At 41.6% G+C, this 23,268-nt stretch overlaps 1 protein-coding gene across 1 annotated transcript in view; it reads left to right on the forward strand.

The window, feature by feature from the left end:
• The first annotated feature begins 1,758 nt into the window (after positions 1–1,758).
• Positions 1,759–23,268, forward strand: part of LOC124795380 (rotatin) — a 395,098-nt gene continuing 373,588 nt past the window's right edge. Inside the window, exon 1 of the mRNA XM_047259395.1 lies at positions 1,759–1,945. Within this exon, the coding sequence (XP_047115351.1) occupies positions 1,903–1,945 (43 nt within the window). The 5' untranslated portion in view covers positions 1,759–1,902. The remainder of the gene's footprint in view (positions 1,946–23,268) is intronic.

Here is a 23,268-nt window from a genome sequence, read left to right on the forward strand (position 1 = left end):
GACGAATTTTCACATCTCACCTGACCACTATAGTCCCCGGATCTCAGTATTACTGAGCCTTTGTGGCCTACTTTGAAGAGAAAGGTGCTTGATCACTATCCATCTCCATCATTGTTATGGTACCTGACCTTGCCACTACTTTGCAAGAAGGACATGTGTTTATCTATTTCAAGATGACTGGGAGCCATCTTGAATGCCAATGGTTTTCCTATGAAGTACTAGGCATGTTGATGTATTGTGTTATAGTTTTATACATGTTTTTGTCTACCCCTGTACATAAAGAGATTGGAGAAAGAAATTTCTTGTTGAAAAGTGTTTGTATGTTTCAACAGAATATGTTAGCTTGTACAAATAGAAGACCCTCATTTATTGTTGATCACTTTTTTATTTGTTCACAAATGTGCCATCTATGCCGCATGTATCTTTGCACAAGAAAACTTCTGCTGTTGGTTTCCCTGTTTTCTCTGTTTCAGATGTGGTGTAGCACACCATCTCAGAGAAGGGAATAATTGCAAGAATAGTTGTGATGGATATAGTGTTGGCAGGTGTTTACATGTTTATATTTTTCAGAAGTGTAATACATGTGTTTGTGTGTTTATATTTTTCAGAAGTGAAATGTAATAAATTTTCATGTTCTAGTTACCTCACTGGTTACACTTGTTATGCATGATGTAAGTTCCTCGTAGACCAGGTATTTTTTTTTAATTCCCAAATCATGAACGGAACGAGATGGTTAAGGAAGTGTCAATGTACTGGACTACCATTCAGTAGGAGTTAGTGATGCATGCACTCAGTCCAACCACCCTGACATGGGTTTTGCTATGTTGCTAGGGTGAATGCTGGGATGATTCTATCGATAAAGCCATGGCTGACTTTCTCTGCCACCTACGTCAAAACCTATCCTATTGCATTATTATTTTTGTAATATATCTGACACCCCCTATACTGTTGTTCCAAATGATCAAAGAACGAATAACTAAATAAAAGTAATAGTAACACACAGTGCTGGGCATAGTACAAGAATAGATTACTTAAAAAACATCAGACACTGTTGTACAAAAGGTCTATGAGCCCATATGAAATAGAAATCAATGTTTAACAATTATTTCTCAGGTTTGGTATTCAGCAAAAAAGATACGTATTTCTTGCACAGTGCGCAAATAAATTCTCTGTTCACTTTGATGTATCGTATGAGGAAATTCATTGTCGGTAGCCCAATATCTTGGAGACAGCTCTCCAAGTGTTTCTGGTGACATTGGGCTGGAAGCACAGCTGGATGAAAGGTTTCCAGTTTCTTCAGCTTCCTGTCCAATCTGTATTCCTGGTACAAATAAACTTTTTTCCACGTCATTTTTATCAAATAATTCATTCATTGTGGCGTAAATTTAGTTGGTTAGCTTGAGATGATTAATTATGTATTTTTCATACACATAAATGTTATGTTTTTGGTAAGTATTTATGATCACGAAGGAACGAACGTTTGAATTGCCGCCAAAGACGAACGAACATAATCGACTTAATGACAGACGGCGTTGATGCGATAATTTTACTTACATCGTTGACTTTTGGTGTTGTTATGAAATTCATCTAACAAGATCTAAATAACCCCCATCACTGACGCGATTACATTTTTATTTCAGTCATCGTTTTTTGTAAATAAACTTATAAATCATTATCACTGAGAAATTTTACGAGGAAAAATAAATTACAAGTTTCATTCCATCTTTGACCGAACAACGTACATCTCTGATACGCAGTACATTTGAAATTAATTTCATGTGTTGTTGGGTTGTGTACCGTTTTGTTGTCATTTGTGGATTAGACGACAAGTTACTTGTAGTGTTTGAGGGATGCTGTGTTTTTGTTGACATTATGTGATATCTAATTCCAAAATTATCCGACATGAGCGACAGTTCCGTCATCTCCACACTTATAGCTAAATTAGGTTCGTGCACGTCATGTTATTGAAATTGTTTTTCATAGTTTCTGATACAGTTTCTGCCTTTTCCTGTAACTACCGTAAGATTTTGATTTTGGATGTTTATTGTGAGCCGATTATTTAAGGTAGTAAACTATCAAATTACCGAATGTACCATATTTTATGACTAAGAAGTGCACGGAGCAGATGACCAGTGAAATGAATAGAAAAACCTATTTTTGAAGTTAAATTGACGTGACGATGACACACGGGATTGACAGCTATTAAGTTATTCCAGGGAACATAGAGAAATACTGTTACAATTTTAGTTAGTAAGTAGTTTCTGGATATATATGTAGCAGCATTATATTGCACACAGCATAGGGTAACAACAGTATAAAAATGCTTGAAATAAAGCAGCAATATTTGTATCAGGATTGAGAAAAACTTGGTATTAAAAAACACGAAGATTTTGATTTTTATCGGTTATGTTTTTTTAAATTGTTTTCTATTGACGATTAAATAATTCAGTTTTAATTCCTATGTCTAATTTATTAGAAACTTTAACCCATTGTTACAACTACCAACTATGTTAGCGCGTCTTTTCCTCCCATGACAGCACTTCATCCATTGAGATAACCTTTTTCACCTACAGGCATGTTTTATGAAAATTAAGAAATAATTTAGGAGAAAAAGATCAGATAAATTTGTGAAGATCTATAAATTTCGACATTCTTCCGAAAAGTAGTATATCACGCTTGACAGTCATTATGATTCTACATCATGTTGTTTTGTTTTTCTAGAACTGCAAACGTTATTTAGTTGTGTTTCTTATATTGCAATCGAAGTTGAAACACAATATTAATAAAATAAATTCTATGATGACTCTTTTTAATTTGTGTAAGGCTAACTATGTAACATTTTTGTGTGTTAGTTAAATTTTCATATTTAAATATAGTCAGGTTTTATTGTTTCCTCTATTTTTTTTAAAACCTGCATGTTTTTTAAGCATTTTTTGTTTATTTTGGGTGAGGTTACATTTACAACAACCTTAATGTGTGTAGGTGTTTTGAAGCAAAATTATGGAATTAAATAGATATAAATTTAGAAGCTTTTTGCTATATCAAACACAGACTATACGTAATGACTAATACCAACATCAAACACTTTTTGCAAGGTATATATATAGAACACATGGAAGGCATTTTGTTTAAATAAAATATCAGTGGAACATGATAAATAATGCTACTGTGGCAACCAAAAATTCAGCATCAATCTAGAGCATGTCAGCAGTAGAAATTAAAGTGCCTTTATAAAAGATCTACTACCTTTAAGGCCACATAATAAGACTAGAAACAGGCTTGCAAACTCACACAAAACTGCAGGCCTGTCAATCATTCTTCTGTAAATCTTACATAGGTACTTTTTCAAGAATATTACTAACCCGAACACAAAATGAAGTGTATGCAGATAATGGGTGGTCAGAAAAGCCTTAAATTTTGCAGTGTTCAAACTAATTTTTCAGGAGACATTTATGAAAGAGGTGACTACAGCAGAATAAAAAGATTTAAAAACTTTATGTTAGAAAGCTCTCTGGGAAACTTAAGTACCTCAGTTCTTTACAAAAGCCGTGTAATGATTGAGGGATAATAAATTGGTGTGTATCATAACAGACACAAGACCAATAACACACAAATCAGAGATAACTGTATAATAGTAGGAAACCCACAGAAAATAGAGAATTATTGAAGTGACTACTTTTCAGTTATTGCAGAGGACCTGCAGCAAAATTTTCCTAAGACAGGTGTAGCGCCCAAAATAAATTACATTACCAGAATAATGATGATGTATCCTAAGAAGACAATACAAACATTAAAAAATAACAACATGGCGTGCCTGGATGAGGTACCAATCTCTGTTCTGAAGGCATTCTCAGAGACGATGCAAACTATATACAGAAGCATAATACACGTCCACTTTAGTTCAAGTGTTATCCATAGAATGTAGTACGTTCATGAGTTGCGTTTCTAAAACGAAGCATAGAGCTAGAGACATGTTGAATGAAATGCATGTGGCTGTCAAAATGTCAGTGTGTGAAGCCTTCAGTGACTAACATAGCAAAATATTATTGCAAGATCTCTCAGGAAACACAGAGATTCTTATGTTAATGCTTTTAGTGGCACTGAGTCAGTATCCAGGTGCTGATGGACGACAGGATGTGAAACAGGATAGTGAAGTAAAAAGAGTTATATTGAACTTAATTTTCAAATGTTCTTTTAAAATGAAAAAATCATGAGAATCACACAAGTTTTACTCTTGCACCATTGCCGTGATGAGTAATATAGATCTTAGGGCTATAATACCCTCACAATGATCAAACAATGGAAAATCCAAGATGGAATGTAGCAATATTATGAAAAGGGAAGTTGCTACTCACCATATAGTGGAGATGTTGAGTCACAGATAGGCACAACAAAAAGACTGTCACAATATTAGCTTTTGGCCAACAAGGCTTTTGTCAAAAATAGACGAGACACACGCACATACAGACATGCAAATGCAACTCACACACACATGACTGCAGCCTCTGGCAGCTGAAGTCATAGTGCGAGCAACAGTAGCAGTGCACGATAGGAGTGGGTACTGGGTGGGGATAAGGAGACAGCGGGGGCGGGAAGGTGGAGAGAGAGCAGGGTAGGCATGGGGTCCAGTGAAGTGGTGCTGGGGAGTGCGCAAGTACGAGGTGGAGAGAGCTTAGGGCAGCTAGGTGCAGTCGGGAGGTTAGATGGACGACGGGAGAGAGGTGGTAGAGGGGGGTTGCGGAAAAGGAGAGACGTAAAAAGACTGGGTGCGTTGGTGGAATGAGGGCTGTGTAGAGCTGGAATGGGAACAGGGAAGGGGCTGGATGGGTGAGAAAAATGCTAATGAAGGTTGAGACCAGGAGGGTTACGGAAACATAGGATATCTTGCAGGGGGAGTTCTCACCTGCGCAGTTCAGAATAACTGGTGCTCGTGGGAGGATCCATATGGCACAGACTGTGAAGAAGTCATTGAAATGAAGGATGTTGTATTGGGCAGTGTGCTCAGCAACAGGACAGTCCACTTGTTTCTTGACCATAGTTTGTTGGTGGCCATTCATGCTTGCAGACAGCTTATTGGTTGTCATGCCTACATAGAATGCAGCACAGTGGTTGTAGCTTAGCTTGTAGATTACATGACTGGTTCACAAGTAGCCCTGCCTTTGATGGGGTAGGTGATATTTGTGACTGGACTGGAGTAGGTGGTGGTGGGAGGCTGTAAGACAGGTCTTGCATCTAGGTCTATTACAGGGATATGAGCCATGAGGTAAGGGGTTGGGAGCAGGGGTTGTATAGGGATGGATGAGTGTATTGTGTAGGTTCGGTGCACAGTGGAATACCGCTGTGACAAGGATAGCGGATAGGACATTTCTCATTTCAGGGCATGACAAGAGGTAGTCGAAACCCTAACGGAGAATATAATTCAGTTGCTCCAGTCCTCAGTGGTACTGAGTTACGAGGGGGATGTTCCTTTGTGGCCAGACAGTGAGACTTTGGGAGATTGTGGTAGACTGGAAAGATAAGGCAAAGGAGATTTGTTTTTGTACAGTGGTGGGAGGATAATTATGGTCTGTGAAGGCCCCAGTGAGACCCCTGGTATATTTCGAGAGGAACCACTCCTCACTGCAGGTAGGTATTGCCAGTGGTTGGTAGGTTTGATATGGGCAGAGGTACTGATGTAGCCATCTTTGAGATGGACGTCAACATATACGAAGGTGGTTTGTTGGCTTGAGTAGGACCAGGTGAAGCAAATGGGGGAGAAGCTGTTGAGTTCTGGAGGAATGTGGATAGGGTGTCCTCACCCTCAATCCGGATCACAAAGATGTCATCAATGAATGTGAAACAGGTGATGGGTTTAGGATCCTGTGTGTTTAGGAAGGCTTCGTGTAGATGGCTCATGAATAAGTTGGCATAGGATGGTGCCATGCGGGTGCTCATAGCCATATCCTGGATTTGTTTGTAGGTAATGCCTTAAAAGGAGACGTAATTGTGGGTGAGGATATAGTCGCTTATGGCAACTTGGAAGGAAGTTGTTGGTTTGGAATCAATCGGGTGTTGGGAAAGGTAGTGTTCAACAGCAGTAAGGCCTTGGGCATTAGGAATGTTAGTGTAGAGGGAGGTGGCATCAATAGTGACGAGCAGGGCATGATGTGGTAAAGGGACAGGAACTGTGGAGAGTCTGTGGAGGAAATGGTTGGTATCTTTTATATAGGTATCTTTTATATAGGAGGGTAGGTTATGGTAATAGGCTGAAGGTGTTGGTCTACGAGAGCAGAGATTCGCCCAATGGGGACACAGTAACTGGCCACAATGGGGCATCCTGGATGGGTGGGTTTATGAACTTCAGGAAGCATGTAGAAGGTAAAAGGGCGGGGAGTGGTAGGGGTGAGCAGAGAGGTGGGCTCCAGGGAAAGGTTCTGGGATGGGCCTAAGGATTTGAGGAGAGTCTGGAACCCACTGGATTTCTTTAATGCGGTCACTGTGGCAAGGTTTGTAGGTGGATGTATCTGGCAGCTGGCAGAGTCCTTCTGCCAGGTAATCCTTGTGGTTCAAAACAATGGTGATGGAGCCTTTGTATGCAGGTAGGATCATGAGGTCAGGATCAATTTTTAGATGATGGACTGTGGTTCTGTCTGCAGATGTGTGGTTAGTTTGCATGTTGAGGGATTTGGGGAATGATATTGAGGCAAGGTTCAAGGTTAACAAGTTGTGGAAAGTTAACAGAGGCAGTGGGGTTGGATCACGATTGTATGGAGGAATGAACTGAGTCTGGCAGGGTTAAATATTGGTCTTTGGTTGAGTTTGATTGTTAGGGTTGGTGGCGAAAAAGTGTTTTTACTGTATGGACCAGAAGAAGGAGAGAAAGGTCTTTAACAAGTCGTACATGATTGAATGTGGGAGTGGGGCAATAGATGAGGTCTTTGGAAAGGAAATATTTCTGTAGGGATGAGGCTTCTGGAGGAGAGGTTCATGACTGTGTTTTGGGTCTGTTTAGGTTCTGGATTCTGTGTAGTGGTGGGAGGGAGTTTTGAAGGATGGGGTAAATGTAGTTGGCCTATTGGCAGCTATGAGGGGACATGGGGGAGGCTTGGAGGTTGTAGTGGTGGCAGACTGTGGTACTCCAAAGTGGGATTAGGAAGTGAGCAGGGTAGAGAATTTTTTGAGGTGGCGTTGTGCATGTTGCTCTAATTCCTTTAGGGCAAGAGTTTCAGTGTGTGTTATAGGTTCCAGGAATTTGGGATTTCATAGCAGAAGAATTTCACGGATGTAAATGCCGTGTGACTAGGGCCTCCTATTGGGTAGACCATTCGCCAGGTGCAAGTCTTTCGATTTGATGCCACTTCGGCAACTTGCGCATCAATGGGGATGAAATGTGATGATTAGGACACCTCAACACCCAGTACCTGAGCTGTGAAAATCTCTGACCTAGTCGGGAGTCGAACCCGGGCCCTTAGGATTGACATTTTGTTGCGCTGACCACTCAGCTAATGGCGGTGGACATTTCACAGATGGAGAGAAGATATTGCAAGGAGGTTTGGGCTTGGTTGATATGGTTTCCAGGACTCTGCTGGGAAGGGCTAAGGATTGGGTGAATCTGAACAGTTGGAGGTATTGTGGAAGGAGGGTTGGCAGCCGGAGATGAGTAATTTGATGGTAAGGCCATTTGGGGGGATTTCAAGAGCCAAGCAACAACACAGGAACAGTATGTGGGACTGGGTTCTGGTTATGGATAAGGAAATGTTTTTGTATTGATGCAGATGGAAGCAGAAAAGATCCATGGTGGTGGAAAAAATGTGAAAATACATGAATAAGATAGAATTACGTCTCAAAAAAATTCAAAAAAATACACCCAAATATGTGGGGAAAATCATGAGAAGGAAGAAACAGATGAAAAAGGGGAAACCAACCTTCGTTAGTCATTTTCTCACCCAGCCAACCCCTTTCCTGATCCCATTCTAACGCTATACAGCCCTCATTCTACCAACACCCCCAGTCTTTTTACTTCTCTCCTTTTCTGCAACCCCCCCCCCTCCACCCCCACCCCATAACCTCTCCCTTGCTCTCCGTTTAAACTCCCTATTGCACCCAGCTGCCCTATCCTCTCTCCACCTCATCCTTGTGCGCTCCCTAGCAGCACTTCATTGTCCCCCACCCCCTGCTTTTCCTCCCCCACCCTACCCCACCTGCCTCCTTGCCTCACCAAGTTGCCACTCCCATCTTGCACTGCTGCTGTTGCTCTCATTGTGGCTTCAGCTGACAGAGGCTGCAATCATGTGTGTGTGATTTCATATCATATTCTGTTCCCATTGTTTATCCTGTGAGTTGTTAACCATATCAGCATGTAATACAACATCTCCATTTCCATACGTTCCCTGCAAGCCATTGTATGAATATTGGTGGAGGATACCCTTTACCACTACTAGTCATTTCCTTTTCTGTCACACTCACCAATGGAGTGAGAGAGAAACAACTGTCTGTATGCCTCCATAAGAGCCTTAATCTCTTTAATCTTAGCTTTATGCTCCTTTTGCTAAATGCATGTTGCTGGCAGTAGAATTGTCCTGCAGCCAGCTTCAAATTCTGGTCCTCTAAATTTTCTCAGTAGCTCTCCTCAAAAAGAACATCGCCTTACCTTCAGTGACTCCCAGTTTAGTTCCCGAAGCATCTCTGTAGTACTTGTGTGTTGTTTGAATCTACTGGTAACAAATCTATCGGCCTACCTCAGAATTTCTTCAGTGTCTTCCTTTAATCTGACCTGGTGAAGGTCCCAAACACGCAAACAGTACTCAACAATATGTCGCACTAGTGTCCTGTATGTGGTCTCCTTTACAGATGACCATGCTATACTAAATTTCTCCCAACTAACCCTAGTTGATCATTCACCTTCCCTGCTACAGTCCTTAGATGGTATTCCATTTCATATTGCTTTACAATGTTATGCCTTTATATTTAATAAACAAGACAGAGTCAAGCAGCACACTGCTGTTACTGTATTGAAACACTATGGATTGTTTTTCCTACTCATCTGCATTAACTTATATCATTCTACATTTAGTGCTAGCTCCCATTCATCATACCAGCTATAAATTTTGTCTACGTCGTCCTACAGTCGCTCAGCGATGACACCGTCCGATACACCACAGCATCAGCAAGCAGTCTCAGACTGTTGCTTACCCTGTCTGCTAGATCATTTAAGTATATAGAAAATAATAGTGGCCCTATCACGCTTCCCTGGGGCAATCCTGACAATACCCTTGTCTCTGATGAACTCTCACCATCAAGGTCAGCATACTGGGTTATGTTACTTAAGAAGACACGAACACTATTAAGTGGACCTTTACTGGTAGTATTATCAGTGGTGTTGAGAAGCAGCTGAAATCAGTAAAATTAAACAAAGCTCTGTGGCCCAATGGAATCTCTGTCAGACTGTAGACAGAATGTGCAGCTAAATTGACCCTTATTTAACTATATTATACTGTAGAGCCCTCGGACAAAAAACTGTGCCCGCTTGTTGGAAAAAAAGCTCAGTTCACCCTGTCTGTAAGAAGGCAGCAGAAGTGAGCCACAAAATTACAGCCCGATGTGCTTGACATCCATTTGTTGAATGGAATGTCCCTCTGCACACCAACCACTGTGGATTCTGATAACATCAACAATGCAGACTCAACTCCTACTTTTCTCACATGACTTTCTGAAAGCCATGGATCAAGGTAGTCAAGTAGATGCAGTATTTCTTGTTTCTCAAAAAGCACCTGACTCAGTACCACATCTAACCTTATTATTGGATTTGGAATTTATGGGGTATCAAGTGAAATTTGTAGCTGGATTAAGGATTTCTGAGTAGGAGCATTGCAGTGTGTTATTTTTGCTGGAGAATCGTTGATTTATGTAGAAGTAACCTCAGGTATGCCCCAGGGAAATGTGTTGGATCCCTTGCTTTTCGCATTTTGTATTAATTACATGTAAGCAATATTAATAGTAACCTCAGACTTTTTGTATGTGATGCAATCATCTATAATGGAGTGAGATCCTGAAAAGATTTCAAAGTGGTGCAGAGATTGGCAACTTGCCTTAAATGTCCAGGAATGTAAAGTCATGCACTCCACAAAACAAAAGAATTTAGTTCATCTGTCCTCTGAGTGCAATATCAGCACGTCACGATTTGAATCAGTCAGTTTAAACAAATTCCTGAGTGTAACAATTTGTATGGATATAAAATGGAACGATCATGTAGGCTCAGTTGCAGGTAAAGCCGGTAGCAGACATTGGTTTGTTTCTACAAAAATGCAGTCAGTCTACAAAGGGTATTTCTTACAAAACACTTATGGGAATCATCTGACAATATTGGTCTGTATTATAATACAATTAAAATAAATAGTTCAGAAAGAGACTTACAAAAAGAGTATATAAATGTGTTTTTATAAGGAAAGGACAGATGCTTGGCTGTGATCTGATGAAGCACCCATTCCGACATTTACCTGAAATGATCTAGGGAAACTTAAATCAAGTTGGCCAGACAGAGCAGACTTCATATTTACGAATATGAGTGTTAGCAACTGTACAGCCTCATTTGGTTGTTTCCTATTGTACAGTGCTCCTTGATCTTCACACAATTTGCTCCAGATAACTTATACAGTGTGTGGCAAAAATAGCTGCAGGGTTGCCACAAGTTCTGGAAATCAGGGAATTTCAATCATGTCAGGGAAATTTGAAGAAAACACTGGAAAAACCTCGTTTTTGTCTCAGTAGGTAAAATGGTCTGTTTACTGAGATATCAGGCATCGTCGCTGGCTCGGCGCAGCTGAGTAAGTGAGCCACTTCACTACTCACTCAGTTTTACTGCTTGTTCCCTTTCTACCAATCCCGTCATCTTGCAGTTGGTGCTGTCACCACTTCTTGCTGCTAGCCTAGCAGCTGCCAACAAGAGGTAGGGAGGTGTGAGGAGTGGTTTTGGATCTGATTCTCAGAAACTATTGACTCAGTGGCTGGAGACAGCGGTCATGTGTGCATGAGTTGTGTCTGAGTGATTGTGTGAATGTGTACATACTCTCATTTTCTGACAAAGACTCTGGCGAAAAATTTACTTTGTGAGAGAGTGATTGTGTTTTCTATGTGCCTGTTTGGAGCTCAGTGATCATCTTTACAGTGAGTTGCTGTCATCCTCACTAGTATTGATTCTCAGAGTTTTCACACAAGTTATCTGTTTCATGGATTGGTCACTGCGGTCTCATTTCATCAACATGATGTCTGTGACATGTAAATAGCTGGCCACACCAGTGGACTTCCATGACGGGCCAAAACCTCAGGCCATTTCTGTGGGTATCTCTAACAGCTTTGGGCCTGCCAATCTGAAGCCGATCATTTCCCACTACTGTGCAGGCCCTGCCCATCGGATCTAGTCTCAACAATGAGCCTGCAGGCCAGGTCTGTTTGTATGTGGCATAATGGAGCATATTTTTGTGATTTATCCATGGGTTCAGGACTGTGGTGCTCCTCGGCAGCCCTGAGACCACGGGCAATGGATTTCAGGACTTGCAACTGTCTCACTGCAAGAACATTGTACAGTGCGGCTTTTTATAGACATTTTATTTATTCTAGTACATTTTGGCATTTCAAAAGTAGATTATACATTAGAAGGTATGGATGATAAGAGAAAGAAAGTAGTGGCAGCCACTGGCAGTTTGTGTGCTATGTACTCGCATATTTCATGAAAGAAAAACCACACAATACCTGTAAAATAATAGACATAACATGGTAGGTAATAACTGACAATAACAAACTTACTAGAACCAACATTCCATTGGCAGTCGTGGATTAGTATTGATTTACACAGTTCCTCTCTGCCTTATACACGTCTTTCAAGAGGCCTACTTTTTTTCTGAGGTTATTTCCGAAATCAGTGAAGATATTTTAAATCTGCCTTATGACTTCAATGAAATGCGTACTCTTGTCACCAAATATGTTTCGTTTTATTGAAAAAAAATATCCTCATATATACCATTTGGCTTGCTTTCTCCATCTAAAAACAGTTCATTGCAAAAGATGTCAGTGTTAGTATTTAAGATTTTTGTTCACACATTTAGCAATGCAGAAGCCCTTGCATTTTTTTGTCAACTTATGTCTATATTTACTCTTGAGATCTCAAAATGTGTTCCCTCAGTGGACCCACAGGTCTTTAGTGAGGTATGTGTGGCACACACAGCTCCCTGAGCTATAGCAGCATTTATTCTTTTCTGTTCTGCTTTACCTTCCCCTTCCGTCTCCTTCCCTGTCCTCCTTCATTTCCCTTTGCCCCTTCCTTTCTTTAACTTGGTCTTCTTCTTTTTGTCAGCCCATCTATCCTCATGACTTTCCTTCATCCTGTGTTTTTGGTTGGTTACTTTTCTTCCTCCTTTTTGGCTTTTCTTATTTTTTCCTCCTCAGGGGTTTGACCTCCATCTTCAAATTTGAGATATGTAGTGTGAGCCACATGGGGAAGAACTCCCTCCCTAGTGTCTTTGGCATGGTTTCCTCTCCTCCTCCTCCTCTCCCTCTCGCTCTCCCCCTCCCTTTCCCCCTTCTCCTCCCTCCCCTCTCCCTTTCCCCCTTCCCCTCCCTCCCAGCCAAAGTCCTTTCGCCTCCTTGCTATGTCACCAGCTTGATAGCCAGTCCATGTGCTGTGGCTGTTACGTACCCATCTCACTGAGACCCCTGACACTGCAGGGATCACATTGCTGGTACCTGCACCGTGAACACCTTGTGCAAGCCTAGGAGTTGTAGCCCACCTTTTTGGGTCATTGGAACTCCGGGCAGCGACCGTCCTGCCAGGGCAGCCACCGCTGTGGTTGGGTGGTGCCCACAAGGTGAGCCCCTGTTATGAGTGAGTGTAACCAGGATGGACGTTTGGCACATAAAATATGTTAAACTCTCTGGCTGCTCTACCGTGACCGCATCTTTTCCTTAACATAGTTCTGTCTCAGTTCCTGTTTCTGTCTTCCTGGCATTACCCTCCTTGGATACACCCTGGGAGGAAGGCCAGACCTGTCACCGTGGGGCAAAACCCTTTCCATGGTTCCTGGTCTATAGCAGGATTGACGGGGAGACTTTTGCCGCCACCAAACCCCTTTTCTTTGTGGAACATACTGAGGACAATTTAGGTGAAGTTGAGTTATTAAGCAATATGAGATTTGGCTCTCTCCTTGTAAATACAACTTCTGCCAGTCAGCCAGCCTCCCTCCGTACCTGCGACCATTTAGGAGGCATCATCATGACTATCACTCCTCACAAGTCACTCAGTATGACAAAGGATATAATTTTCCATGAGGATCTTCTCCTCCAGTTCAACGATGAACTTACAGCTAATCTGGAATGACACGGTGTTCATTTCACCCAGCGTGTCTAGAAAGGCCCTAAGGACCATCATGTAGACACTGGCACTTTCATCGTGGCATTTGAGGGGTTTACCCTGCCCAAGGTCATGGTAATGGTGTACAGATGCACAATGAAACCATACATTCTGCCTCCCATCTGTTGCTTCCATTCTCTCAACTTCGGCCACATGTCCTCACGATGTGATGCCACTCCCAACTGTTGTGATCGTGGCCACCCTCTTCATGTGGAGAGCCCTCACTCCACCGCCTAACAGAAAAACTGCTCTAGTCTCCATTCTCCCCACTCATCAGTGTCTAGTGTACATGAAGGGAAAAAAATTCAGGAAATAAAGATCCTTGACAGTCTCAGATGCTTTGAGGCCTGGAAGAAGTTTGACAGACTTCACCATGTAAATCTCTTCTCTACCTTTTCCTCAGTTGCGTCGTTTCCTCCTCACCCCTCCCCCTTAACCCCATCCCGTCCCCCATCCCTTTATTCACCGTAAGCAGCTCCTGTTGCTTCCCCTCCAGGAACCACTCCACCTCCTCCTCCTGCTGCTCCTCCTCAGCCAGGGAAAACATCCTGTTCTCTGGCTCCTGCTAGGGATGGTCTCCATCTTGGAACACCTCTCCCCGACATTCTCAGGACAGGAAGCTTGCACCCTCGGGCCGGAGGAGAGACCTGCACTCTGAGGGCCCCAAAGCCACTCGCTCTCTGTCCGATCCCAACACCGTTGCCACATATTCCCTTACTAGTAAAACCTGCTCCTTCTCACCGAGGGAGAAGAAGAAGCAGCGCAAGTCAAAGGATGGGGCTTCCCCAGCTTCCTGGGGGGTTTCACCCCCTCCACCTAATCCAGAATTAGGCCAGCTTTTATGGATGTCACCCCATCCTCGTTGGTCATGTCCACCGACCAACTGCTGTGATCTCCTCTCGACATCTTTCTCTCTCACCTGGACTCTTACCACACAATAATCCAATGGAATTATCATCACCTTCTGGAAATATAATGCCTTGTTTCCTCATACTCTTCATTCTGTCTTGCTCTTCAAGAAACTCACTTTTATGATGATCACTCCCTAACATTTCGTGTTATTTGGCATTCTGTTGGCCCCGGGACAGCATTTGGAGGAGTTGGTTCTTTCGTTCGCATGTATGTCATAAGTGTCTGGACCTCCTTCATACCAACCTGGAAGTGATAGCGTTTAGAGTGCAGACAACTCCGGCAATCACCTTTGGCAATGTCTGCTTCCCTCCAGGTAGGCCACTTGCTTATGTTGAACTGTCTACCTTAAGACAGCAACTCCCACCCCCGTATTGATATTGTCTCCTCGATGACGGTTCCCCTACCCACATCAGTGCCGCTCATGACACCTTTACTGATATTGATCTCACAGTCTCCTCCCCTGCTCTCGTGGCTCGCCTACATTGGTCACCCCATGATGATCTTTGTGACAGTGACCACTTTCTGATGATTCTGTCATTGCCCTGCCACTGCCAGGCAGACAGGCCTCATGTTGGGCATTCCGCAGGGCCAATTGTCCTTTATATACTAGAGATGTGCAAAATTGTCCTTTTCAGAGATCGGATCAGACCTGGTCGTTCACTGGAATGAACTAGCTCTTTTCCATGACTCAGCGCTCACCATTCACTAACAAGAATAAGTAAATAGAAGGTACATTGCCTTTTTAATTCAGGTCTCTAAACCTGTGTTTTTATCCAATTTGGTCAAAGAACATATAAAGAGGAGTAATAATTTTGTTATGTCGCTAGTAATACAAAAGTTTCAAATTTTGTTTGCTGTAAAAATTGTAAATATCATAACAAAATCCAAAATATTTTTTATCAACTAGAAAAACTTTAAGAATGGAGACTGATTCTTGTTATATTTTGATACTTCTTCTGGAGGGAGGGGGGGGGGGGGAGACACATAAAATTATTACATCTGTATTTGAACTGTTTCTGCAGTCATCATTTACAGTCAATATTGTCATTCAGAAATAAAATTTGACCCATTTTAGTTGATGTGAGTCTCTTTCTCTTCTTACAAGGGAACCTCCCCATCGCACCCCCCTCAGATTTAGTTATAAGTTGGCACAGTGGATAGGCCTTGAAAAACTGAACACAGATCAATTGAGAAAACAGGAAGAAGTTGTGTGGAACTATGAAAAAATAAGCAAAATATACAAACTGAGTAGTTCATGGGAAGATAGGTAACATCAAGGACGCTGGGACAGCAGGAGCTCCGTGGTCTCGTGGTAACGTGAGCAGCTGCGGAACGAAAGGTCCTTGGTTCAAATCTTCGATCGTGTGAAAATTTTAATTTTTTATTTCCAGTTTATGTGACAAACTCTTATGTTTTCATCACATTTTTGGGAGTAATTATCACATCCACAAGAAAACCTAAATCGGGCAAGGTAGAAGAGTCTTTTTACCCATTCGCCAAGGTCGGTCGACAACATATTCCTGTCATGTGACGCACATGCCGTCACCAGTGTCGTATAGAATATATCAGATGTGTTTTCCTGTGGAGGAATCGGTTGACCTATGACCTTGCGATCAAATGTTTTCCGTTCCCATTGGAGAGGCATGTCCTTTCGTCTACTAATCGCACGGTTTTGCGATGCGGTCACAAACCACAGACACTAAACTTATTACAGTGAACAGAGACGTCAATGAACGAACGGACAGATAATAACTATGCAAAAATAAAGAAAGTAAAATTTTCACTTGTGGGAAGACTTGAACCAAGGACCTCTGACCTCTTCATCTGCAGCTGCTCACGCTACCACGAGACCATGGCGCTCCTGAACCCACGAACTCCGTAATGTTGCATATGTGACCCATGGACTACTCAGTTTCTATATTTTGCTTATTTTTTCACAGTTCCACACAACTTCTTCCTGTTTTCTCAATTGATCTGTGTTCGGTTTATCAAGGCCTATCCACTGTGCCAAGTTATAACTAAATCTGAGGGGGGTGCGATGGGGAGGTTCCCTTGTTAGTGCACATTTGTTGTGCTTTTGAAAATTCGGTCACAGGCCACTGATGTTGCTGTGATACATAATACTTTCACAACCAATTGATACAGCGCAGGTCACAGCAATTTTCTTGTTTTCCAGCAGTTTAAGGAATTGCTGTTTCTGGGCAAATATCTCTCCACTAAACATTTGATCTGTTTGACACTTGCTGCAGTTTCTGGGTTGTGACTTGCTTGAAGCTGACTATTAGTTTCATTGAACTCCTCCCAGACTGATGGAAGTCTCATGTGTTACAGTGGTAAGTGGTTAAGAAATGAGCTCTGTTTTGAACAACCAATGCTTTCATTTCTTCAATAGCCTTCATGTAACAGTTCTGAAGATTGTTGGCTTTGGATTGGGGGGTCCAGTAACTTCGCCTGACTAATCAGTTTGTTGCTGGAGATAGTCCCAAACCACTCTGCTAACCGTTTAAGCAAATTATTAACCAATGACTCTGTTTCTTGAAGACATTCTTTATTTTTGCCTTTAAAAAGATTTTAGTTGCCATTCCATTAACCTTGGCAAGATCTCATTTTTAAAAGGAAGACTGTTTTCTCTGAGGACACTGCTTTGGTTAACACATCAAAAACTTTCAAAATCTGTGCGGCCTGTTGCATTATCTCCCAGTCTGTACCTTTTAAGTTTAAGGTGATCAGTTTTCCACCTGAAATAGTGAGCCAAGAAATTTTGGGATTAACCTAAATCTTTGCAACATTTTGTAAGTAGAGGTCCATGTGGTTGGGACATCTTATTTCAGTTTAAGTCAGTCTTTCTTAAATATTCTTTTCGTGTAAGCAAGTTTGCTTAAAGCAAAGAGTCTCTTCTTAAGAAAGATAACAACTCATTTGACATTTTCAAAGGTTTTCTGTATGGACTTCTGAATTGCTTGCTGCGCAGTGGGGTTTAAAGAATGTGCAAAGTGTGGGATATGTGAAAATTTAAGAAGCATCTTATTTAATTTCATGTTTGATTCATTTTCTGTTATGGAAGCGATTTTAAAATTGATATTGTATTTGGGATAACAGACTATACCCAGTTTGAGATGTTTTCTGCAGTGTGTCTGTCTTCGAATAGTGAGCACTCTAAAAGGTATGACTTAGTTCACTCTTATCATCTATGAAATGAAATGTGCTGTGAATGCGTAGAAACTAATGTTATTTACACTTGTCCGCACACCAGATAAAAGACAGACTGCCTTTTTGGTGGTCAAATCATATTTAATTTTTTCAAATAACTCATGATGCAGACTGGGCATTAGAGAGTTTGACAACATTTTTTGACTTGGTTAGCTATAATTTGGACAAAATATTAAATTATGTCTCTTTGACTATAGAGAAAGGATGGTATTCTCTGTAAATCTCTTTTAAAAGCTGTACATCTACAAGGTATACAACTTTTCTTCCACCATTTTTTCCCCAACATTTGAGGCTTTAATGAAACAAATTGGTTACACATGTATCATTCAAAGTATTTTCCATCGCTGGCCACTACTTTCTCCCATCTTTCGGGAAGTGTACGAATCCCATGTCGAAAAAATTGTTCATCTTTTGAAGCGATCCACGGATCAATCCAATTTGTGACTTTTTCATGAGATCGGAAGTGTTGGTCAGGCAGGCTATGCACCTTTGATCTAAACAGGTGATAGTCAGAGGGAGCAATGTCTGGAGAATACGGTGGGTGGGGTAGGACTTCCCATATTAATGTTTCCAAGTATGTTTTTACCTCTTTTGCCTCTTGGGGTCGAGCATTGTCGTGCTGCAAAATCACTTTATCATGCCTCTCACTGTATTGTGGTCATTTGTCCTTTAATGCTCTGCTCAAACGCATTAATTGCGTTCGATAACAAGCACCTGTGATTGTTTCACTTGGTTTTAACACCTCATAGTACAAGACACCAAGTTGGTCCCACCAAATGCAGAGCATGATCTTGGAGCCGCGAATATTCGGTTTGGCCGTCAATGTGGAGGCATGGCTGGGATATCCCCATGATTTTTTGCATTTAGTGTTATCGTAATGAACCCATTTTTCATCCCTGGTCACAATGCGATGCAGAAATCCCTTCTGTTTTTGCCTCCAAGGCTACTGTTCACAAACACACAAATGCCGTTCAATGTCTCTTGGTTTCAGCTCACTCGGGACCCAAGTTCCTTCTTTCTGAATCATACCCATAGACTTGAGACATTTTGAAATGGCTTGCTGTGTCACTCTCACTAATCGTGCCATTTCTTTTTGAGTTTGACGTGAGTCTTCACCCAGCAATGTCTCCAATTCTGCATCTACGAAAACATTCTCTCTTCTACCACTATGCCGGTCTACGACATTAAAATCACCATTCTTGAAGCGTTGAAACCACTCATGACATGTTATTTCACTAATAGCATCCTTACCGTACGTACTTGAGAGCATTCATTGAGACTCAGCCGCTGTGTTCTTCATATTGAAACAAAACACTAACATCTCCTGCAAATGACGAGAATTAGGGTTGTAAACTGTCATTGTCAATCAAGAATAACTTTATGATGCAGACAAAAATCGTCTAATGTTTGAATGAGATTATGTTGACTGAGGTCCAAGCTTACTGCTTGACATCTGCGATCTGTTTCTTTCAACCACTACTTACTGTTGTCGCCACCTATCGGCAAACGGCGGAAGCAAAGTTGTACACCTCGTAAAGCCGTACTTTTATTTAATGTGAGCGGATTTATAATATTAAAAAAGTTACTTATTGGGTGTTGTAAATGAAAAGTTGTTGGGCATGAAGGCATTATAAAAGGAAATAAGCCAGGACTTGATCTAGAACCTGACAACACTGGTGGGCTGAATACAGCTTGAGACTCAATTTGCCTTCTCAGAAACAGACATCAGTGAGGATGGTTCACGAGAAATGATTTTTCGAATTTCTGCATCAATTGCTGGCGTGATCAGCTTCCTGATCCACATTATTCCAGAGGTGCTGTAGGATGCTTCGATTTTAGATGTCTCTTCAGGTTTGATAATGAGCCAGAAACTATGGCAATTATCTGCTGACAGTAGTGATATTTTCGTTTCTCTTCCATTTTGGTAAAATGATACCAAACATCACTCGAAATTCTTCTGGACTAAGGCAATATGGATGACATGCTGTTGTGCAGCAATGAGAAGTATGCTGGTAAAATTAAAATATTTACTATTAGCACAGCCATTTTAAATTGGAAAAGCTTAAAGTGAGAACAAATATACATGCAGCACATTCTATAGTCAGAAGTTATAGAGTAGGACGTAGAACATTTTGATCTATGAAACCTAGACCCACAGTTGTGAAAAAGTTTGAAATAGTAATAGTGATTAAGAAACTCACGTAGACAAGCCTGATAATATGTGAGGATTTCACTAGTGAAAGTTAAAAATTTTGAATAATGTGATATCCGGATTTGGGCTACATAGCATGTGAACGAGAGATGGCAGGATAATGGCGCGGATGAAGGCTGGAGAAAAGCAGCGTAAATGAACTCGGAAGTGTATGCTTTAGAAGCTATGAACTTGTCTACTCATGCAGCCACTAGTTTTACTAGTGTGTCTGTATTTTTGCTGTAGAACATAGTTGACCATGACTTTCAACTTATTTCAATGAACTCTGCCGTACTTGTATATTTCAGAATACCGACATCCATGTCTTTGTTCTAATGAGCATTGGCACATAGCTCAAATCAATCATGCTCTCCAGTTCCCTAAATATAGACTCCACTGCCCTAAGACACTACAGGAAGTAACAGATGAGGAGGTGGAGTAATGGTATACAAACACTTTGGCTTATTACTGACCGTGCTACTAACACCCAGTGGTAACAAAGACAAACTGCGACTGCTATGGTCGCAGGTTTGAATCCTGCCTCGGGCATGGATGTGTGTGATGTCCTTAGGTTAGTTAGGTTTAAGTAGTTCTCAGTTCTAGGGGACTAATGACTGCAGCAGTTGAGTCCCGTAGTGCTCAGAGCCATAACAAAGACAAACAAGTCAAATGTATATTTGTAAACATTAAATTCTTTAAGAAAATTTGCCTAACGTGCATCCTCTACGGACCTCCCAAAGTAGTAGTGATAGCCTGTTTCAAAACTAATATTTGAAAATTTGATTCAAGTTAGAAGCATACAAATAATGCTAGGAACACTAACATAAATATTCTGCTCGTTCACTGTGAAATTCAAGTGTGTAATTTCTTGTTGAAATGTAACAGTTTTTCAGCTTGCACCTCCCCATAATGCAGCCTACAGTCAGGCCCCCATACATATATTTGCCACGAGATCCACAAGCAAAGAAATTCATAACTGGAATATCATCTCATATCATCATATACATGACTTACTCTCTAAAATATGCTAGGAATAAACAGTTCCAACATACAGAGACTTTAAGTGTATCAGTGTACCTGAATTTGCAGCAGAAGAATAAGAGATAATTTGGGAAACAACTTCCATACCATTCCTGGACATGAAAGAACAGCTCCATCGATTTACTACCAAGATAACTCTATTACACAATAAATATGCTCCCCCAAAGACCAAAATCCTGAAGGGAAAACCTGGACCTTGGCTAGCGGAAGAGCTAAAACTGTTCATGAATCTTGGAGACACTGCACATTGGACTTTCAAACGACCTCCTACCCTTGAAAATAAAATCGGTTACAATAAGAAAGCAAACAGAGTCAATCAATCTGAGACATACAAATACATTAATCTAAAACATAAAGACCAGATGCTCTATGGAAAAGCTTGTGTGGTGTGGCCAAGTGGTTCTAGGTGCTTCAGTCTGGAACTGCGCGACCGTTATGTTTGCAGGTTCGAATCCTGCCTTGGGCATGGATGTGTGTGATGTCCTTAGGTTGGTTAGGTTTAGTAGTTCTAAGTTCTAGGAGACTGATGACCTCAGATGTTAAGTCCCATAGTGCTCATAGCCATTTAAACCATTTTTGAAAAGATTGTGTGGTCTAGGGAAGAGTAGGCGCAATACACTACTGGCCATTAAAATTGCTACACCAAGAAGAAATGCAGATGATAAACGGGTATTCATTGGACAAATATGTTATACTAGAACTGACATGTGATTACATTTTCATGCAATTTGGATGCATAGAAATCAGTACCCAGAACAACCACCTCTGTCCGTAATAACGGCCTTGACACACCAGAGCTTGGATGGCGTGTGCAGGTACAGCTGCCCATGCAGCTTCAATACGATACCACAGTTCAACAAGAGTAGTGACTGGCGTATTGTGATGAGACAGTTGCTCGGCCACCATTGACCAGACGTTTTCAATTGGCAAGAGATCTGGAGAATGTGCTGCCCGGGGTAGCAGTCGAACATTTTCTGTATCCAGAAAGGCCCGTACAGGACCTGCAACATGTGGTCGTGCATTATCCTACTGAAATGTAGGGTTTCTCAGGGATCGAATGAAGGGTAGAGCCACGGATCATGACACATCTGAAAAGTAATGTCCACTGTTCAAAGTGCCATCAATGCGAACAAGAGGTGACCGAGACGTGTAAGCAATGGCACCCCATACCATCATGCCGGGTGAGACGCCAGTATGGCGATGACGAATACACACTTCCAATGTGCGTTCACCGTGATGTCGCCAAACACGGATGCGACCATCATGTTGCTGTAAACAGAACCTGGATTCATCCGAAAAAATGACGTTTTGCCATTTGTGCACCCAGGTTCGTCATTGAGTACACCATCACAGGCACTCCTGTCTGTGATGCAGCGTCAAGGGTAACCACAGCTGTGATGTCAGAGCTGATAGTCCATGCTGCTCCAAACGTCGTCGAACTGTTCGTGCAGATGGTTCTTGTCTTGCAAACATCCCCATCTGTTGACTCGGGGATCGAGACGTGGCTGCACGATTCGTTACAGCCATGTGGATAAGATGCCTGTCATCTCGACTGCTAGTGATACGAGGCCATTGGGATCGAACATGGGATTCCGTATTACCCTTCTGAACCCACCGATTCCATATTCTCGACCAACGTGAGCAGCAATGTCGCGATACGATAAATTGCAATCGTGATAGGCTACAATCCAACCTTTATCCAAGTCGGAAACGTGATGGTACGCATTTCTCCTCCTTACACAAGGCATCACAACAACGTTTCGCCAGGCAACGTCGATCAACTGCTGTTTGTGTTTGAGAAATCGGTTGGAAACTTTCCTCATGTCAGCACATGAATGCTCTGAAAAGCTAAACATTTGCATATCACAGCATCTTCTTCCTGTCGATTAAATTTCACGCCTGTAGCATGTCATCTTCGTGGAGTAGCAGTTTTAATGGCCAGTAGTGTAGTAACTGCAGCTGATCCTATTGCCCCAACCAAGGAACTAAACCAGAACTTGACTTTAGTGATAACCTTCATTGAGCTGCAAACAAAACATACAGTTACTGATTATTTCACCAAGGTAAATGATTGTAGTCATGAAAAGTTCTTTCTTGAGCTCACAATGCTGTCAAAAAATTCTTCAGCTCAGCATTTACTGTATAGGGCGACTTCACAGTCCAAATGATCAGACATATCATTGACCTACTACTGCTCATAATAATTACTGCTCCATAGACCTTGAAGCTGTTGCCTTGACGACACAACAGAAACAATCATTACCAACAGAATGTGAGCACTAGAGATCCAATTGCTTATAAGAGTAGCTGGCTACATTCTGTCTGATGGGAGAATGAATGTAGACATCAGAAAACAACTGAGAGTGAAGATTGAAGAAAACTGAAACAACTGGAAGGATTTTGTCACTAGAATGGAAGGTGACAGATTACAAATTGTTGATAACTTTTACCCAATGGGCAGAAGACATTTAGGAAGACCGAAAAAAAAAATCAACAATTTCAACTAAGAGGGCGAAATGGGCAAATGCCTAAT

Source organism: Schistocerca piceifrons, chromosome 1 (assembly GCF_021461385.2).
Source record: "Schistocerca piceifrons isolate TAMUIC-IGC-003096 chromosome 1, iqSchPice1.1, whole genome shotgun sequence".
Classification (NCBI taxonomy): Eukaryota; Metazoa; Arthropoda; class Insecta; order Orthoptera; family Acrididae; genus Schistocerca; species Schistocerca piceifrons.